At 39.5% G+C, this 5,445-nt stretch overlaps 1 protein-coding gene across 1 annotated transcript; it reads left to right on the top strand.

Moving 5' to 3' along the window:
* The first annotated feature begins 1,316 nt into the window (after nt 1-1,316).
* LOC133254445 (trace amine-associated receptor 8-like) lies at nt 1,317-2,342 on the top strand. Its single transcript, XM_061428694.1, has one exon. It carries the CDS (start codon nt 1,317-1,319, stop codon nt 2,340-2,342), a length of 1,026 nt encoding a protein of 341 aa, XP_061284678.1.
* Nucleotides 2,343-5,445: the final 3,103 nt, after the last annotated feature.

Below are 5,445 nucleotides of genomic sequence, written 5' to 3'. Positions count from 1 at the left end.
TTCCTTACTCTGACCTACTACCACCACCATTCCTTTTCCACCCTGTGCGAGGACTGGACGTGACGTCGGGAAGGCTGTGGTCAGGTGCGCACTCCAGCAGTCTCACTGTAGGCATGCATTGGCAGGTGTTTTTCCATCTCAGGTTGGTAGGGCCACAGCACATTCCTGTAGAGACTCAGCGGGCCAAGCCCCTCACCTACCCCAATTCATGCACGGTGTGGGTCCTGATGTGGAGGCTGCAGTCCCAGGGGGTTGTCTGTCTGTCTTTGGTTGAAGCGGCAGGCCCAGGAGAAGGGTAGATGCCTGGCTCAGCTTCCTCACCCCAAACAGAGCCTGGACTATTGTTTCAGTGGTTGGTGGGAGGGGGAGCCTGGCAGTGGGGGGGCCACTGAGCTGCAGAACAGGGTCTCCAGGCACCTATGAGGACCTGCACTTGACCTGCTAATATCTCCACGTCCAAGAGAGCGAGGCATTCCACAGCAAAAATCAAATATCTTGGCAAGTCGAGAGAAACTGCAGAGCAGGGGAAAAAACTTGTGAATGTGAGGGCACTATTTTTCATATTTTTGAACAAAGATCTCCAGATTGTTGTTTTATCCCAGATCCTGCAAATTGTGCAGCCAGTCTTATAAATAGGGAATAGGTAACATTATTGCCAAATACAGAATGAGGCTATTTTGGAACAGTTGAATTAAAATGGATTTCTTGGATGTGAAAATCATGTTTTAATAAAGTAAAAGGGCACAGAGAAATATATTTTGCAGAAAAACTTTTTAATTATAATCAACAAAGGTAAGTTTCTTTTCATCAGTCACACCTTACACTACAGGGATTGCTTGTGGGGAATTTATAATGGGCAAAGTTTATTGGCTGGCTTTCTAAAGCACCCTAGGTGTTAACGTTTCAGACAACATGAAGGCTGAGGTCCATTGAGAGGTGACTTTTTAAATGTGCAATTGTTGCATGTGATTATCCTTTGCAAGGAAGAAGTTCACAGGTGTAAAGGGCCAGGTATCTAAATTAAATTTCATCAATTATTCAGATAATGTGATTTCTGAATAACCATAGTAGATTTGCTTAAAGTTAACTACCTATGAGATCTAGATAAAGAGAAATAATTATATAAACACAGAAGGAATAAATTTCAGAATTTTAAAAATTCTTTTAATTTCTTTACCTAACAAAATGGAAAATAGATATAATATGAGGAAGTTTTAAAAGCATTATTCAAGTATGCAGTTTTATTTATTTAATTTTCAGAATTGAACCATTTTTTCCGAAGGGCAGAAAAAAAGCAAGCATCCAACTGCAGAACCATGACCAGCAATCTTTCCCAACCTGATACCGTGCAGTTCTGCTATGAGAATGTGAACAGATCTTGTATTAAATCTTCCTACTCAACTGCATCTCGGGTGATTCTGTACACAGTGTTTGGCTTTGGGTCTTTATTGGCTATCTTTGGAAACTTCTTGGTGATGATTTCAGTTCTTCACTTCAAGCAGCTGCATTCGCCAGCCAATTTCTTGATCGCCTCTCTGGCCTGTGCAGACTTTCTGGTGGGAGTGACCGTGATGCCCTTCAGCATGGTCAGGTCCGTGGAGAGCTGCTGGTACTTTGGAGCCAGATTTTGTGCCCTTCACAGTTCCTGTGATGTGGCATTTTGTTACTCTTCTCTCTTCCACTTGTGCTTCATCTCCATCGACAGGTACGTTGCTGTTACTGACCCCCTGGTCTATCCCACCAAGTTCACGGTGTCTGTGTCAGGAGTATGCATCTGCATCTCCTGGATCCTGCCCATTGTGTACAGTGGAGCTGTGTTCTACACAGGTGTCAGTGACGATGGGATGGAGGAATTAGTAAGTGCTCTCAACTGTGTAGGCGGTTGTCAAATTGTTGTAAATCAAGAATGGGTTTTGATAAGTGTTCTGATATTTTTTATACCTTCCCTCATTATGGTAATTCTTTATGGTAAGATTTTTATTGTAGCTAAACAACAAGCTCTAAAAATTGAAAATACTGGCAGCAAAGCAGAATCAGAGAGCTGCAAATTCAGAGTGGCCAAGAGAGAGAGAAAAGCAGCTAAAACCCTGGGGGTCACAGTAGTAGCATTTATGATTTCATGGTTACCATATACAATTGATATATTAATTGATGCCTTTATGGGTTTCATAACCCCTGCCTATATTTATGAGATTTGCTGTTGGGGTGCCTATTATAACTCAGCCATGAACCCTTTGATTTATGCTTTATTTTACCCTTGGTTTAGGAAAGCCATGAAAGTCGCTTTAACTGGGGGACTTTTTAATGATAGTTCATCAACCATTAGTTTATTTTCAGAATGAATGAGAACACTAAGTTGAAAATTTAGGACTATTTTTAAAATTATGAATTTATGGTGAAATTAGACACAAAAAATGAATAAAGTCTTTCAAAATTGGGGAAATATTTATTTTTTTCAAGTTAGCCAGGAACAAAGTTGCAGGCAGGTGTTTTAATCATAAGATGTAAAGATATTTACATTGTAGAGATATTTATTGCACTAAATAATAAATGATAAAGTGTTTTACCCGTGTCACCTGTCTCAACACTCTGCACATGCTCTTACCACATGCACTTGTCTCTTTCCATATCATTGAATCCTGAATCTCATTTTTCATTGTCAAATCTGTAATAATTTTCTTATTTATGCTCAACTTTCATATAGCTTTCAATGGTTCTTTTTTTCTCAGTCTTTTGCAACATTGTATTATGTTACTAGGGTTGTCATGACAAAGTATCAACAGATGGAGTGGTTTAATCAACAGAAATTATTTTCTCCTAGTTTTAGAGGTTACAATTCCAAGATCAATGTGTCAGCAGTTTGTTTATTATGAGGACCCCTCTCCTTGGATTGCAGATGGCTGTCTTCTCTCTGTGTTCTCTCATGGTCCTTGCTACGTGAGAGTCTGCATCCTAATCTCCTTTTCTAAGAATACCAGTCATGTTGGATTAGGGCTCATGCTTAAGAACTCATTTTAACTTAATTACCTTTTCAAAGATCTTGTCTCCAAATACAGTTATACTGCTTAATACTGGGAATTAGGACTTCAACATGTGAATTAGGGGTGAGGGGACCTGATTCAGTCCATATCAGACAGTCCAGGCTCAATAATATTACATAAGGCTTCCTAGATGGCACTAATAATAAAGAACCCACCTGCAGTGCAGGAGATGTAAGACGCAGGTTCAGTTCCTTGGTTTGGAAGATCCCCTGGAGAAGGGCATGGCAACTCACTCCAGTATTCTTGCTGGGAAATCCCATGGACAGCGGAGCCCCACAGGCGGGCTACAATTCTTAGGGTATCAAAGAGTGGGACACAATTTAAGGGACTTAACACACACACAAGGGTCTGTACCTCTATGTCCTCTGTACCTTCCTGGAGCTTTTGGAGCAGCAGGTAAGCCTCTCCTGCTATATGGCTGGGCAGAATCTTGAAATTTTGACTTGCAGTATTGTGGAAGCAGTAATTCTGCTTTGGAATCAGATATAAGTTACAGACATTATGCAGAAGTGGAAAATTGTGTAAAAATTGTACCACAAAAAGACTGGCATAATGATCATTCAGTTCAGTTCAGTCGCTCAGTCGTGTCCGACTCTCTGTGATCCCATGAATTACAGCATGCCAAGCCTTCCTGTTCATCACCAACTCCCAGAGTTCACTCAAACTCATGTCCATCGAGTCAGTGATGCCATCCAGCCATCTCATCCTCTGTCATCCCCTTCTCCTCCTGCCCCCAATCCCTCCCAGCATCAGAGTCTCTTCCAATGAGTCAACTTTTCACATGAGGTGGCCAAATTATAGGAGTTTCAGCTTCAGCATCAGTCCTTCCAATGAACACCCAGGACTGATCTCCTTTAGGATGGACTGGTTGGATCTCCTTGCAGTCCAAGGGACTCTCAAGAGTCTTCTCCAACACCACAGTTCAAAAGCATCAATTCTTCGGTGCTCAGCTTTCTTCACAGTCCAGCTCTCACATCCATACATGACCACTGGAAAAACCATAGCCTTGACTAGACGGACCTTTGTTGGCAAAGTAATGTCTCTGCTTTTGAATATGCTATCTAGGCTGGTCATAACTTTCCTTCCAAGGAGTAAGTGTCTTTTAATTTCATGGCTGCAATCACCATCATTAGCTAATGTAAAATCTGCATGTGAAAGCAATTATCACTAACAGTGACAATTTCTGCACCAATTTTTCTCACTTGAAGATAAAGTGTAATTCACAAGAGAAAGACAATCTACAAAGAATAGATGAGTGGCCTTGTAACAATAAATACATTTTCATGCTATCACTTCCTATCCTCTTCCTATCCTTAATAAATTAGATTATCTGTAGCAGATTTTTAAGAAAAGACATTAAGTTCCCTATTTTTAGAGTATAGAGGACACAGAAAAAATTAAGTGGAAGAGTTGGATCACATTATAGTTCAGAGGAGAAGGGGACAACAGAGGATGAGATGGTTGGATGGCATCACCGACTCAATGGACATGGGTTTGGGTGGACTCCGGGAGTTGGTGATGGATAGGGAGGCCTGGCGTGCTGCAGTTCATGGGGTCGCAGAGTTGGACACAACTGAGCAACTGAACTGAACTGATAGTTTCATTCAATAAATGTCACAGAAAATTGCACTGTTACTAAATTAAATTATAGATAATGTATATGACAAGGCCAAAGGAAAATTAAACTTTTTAAAGTTTATCCTATGGGTAAGCAAAATATTATATTGTAACAAATGACACCAAAATCTTAATGTAATTCTAAATATGAAATTCACTTGAACATGAAGTGAGTATGTGGAATACAACAAAAGAAAATAAGAGAGACAATTCTATCATACACTTCATGATAGTCTTTTCTCATTATGACTATCCCAGATATGCCCATCATGGCTTTCTAATAAAAACTTACAATGCCTTGATGGTATTGACACCACATTATAACCTCCTGGTTCTTAGATGACTAAATTAGAGTTGGCAACATGATTCCAGAAAAATTCTTCAGTAGGTAGGGATGAATCTATTATATTGTCTATTATATTATACCCAAGAGAGAAAGAACAAAGACACAGGCCATGTTAATACTGAGCATTTGAATGAAGTTCCTGGATCTTCCCTAAGTTCTATGCAAAGGTTTGATTGCTCATTGTTTCCATGTTAACATGTTAGAAATATATCTATCACTGAAATTCAACACATACTCAGAGGTAAAATTTTAGGAGCACAATTTTTAAGGTTCAGATAAAGACAAAATGGTCCAATGTTATCACATTTTATAAATGCTGTAAGTACTAGTTAATACAATTAGACAAGCCATACAAATAGACATGGAAATTCAAAAATGAAAAATTAGTGTATCATCATTTGCAGATAGTGTGACTAAAAAAAAAATTTAAGTCTGCCTTGA

This window comes from Bos javanicus, chromosome 9 (genome assembly GCF_032452875.1).
Source record: "Bos javanicus breed banteng chromosome 9, ARS-OSU_banteng_1.0, whole genome shotgun sequence".
NCBI lineage: Eukaryota > Metazoa > Chordata > Mammalia > Artiodactyla > Bovidae > Bos > Bos javanicus.
The sequence above is the reverse complement of the archived record's forward strand: the minus strand, read 5'-3'. Positions and strand labels throughout refer to the sequence as shown.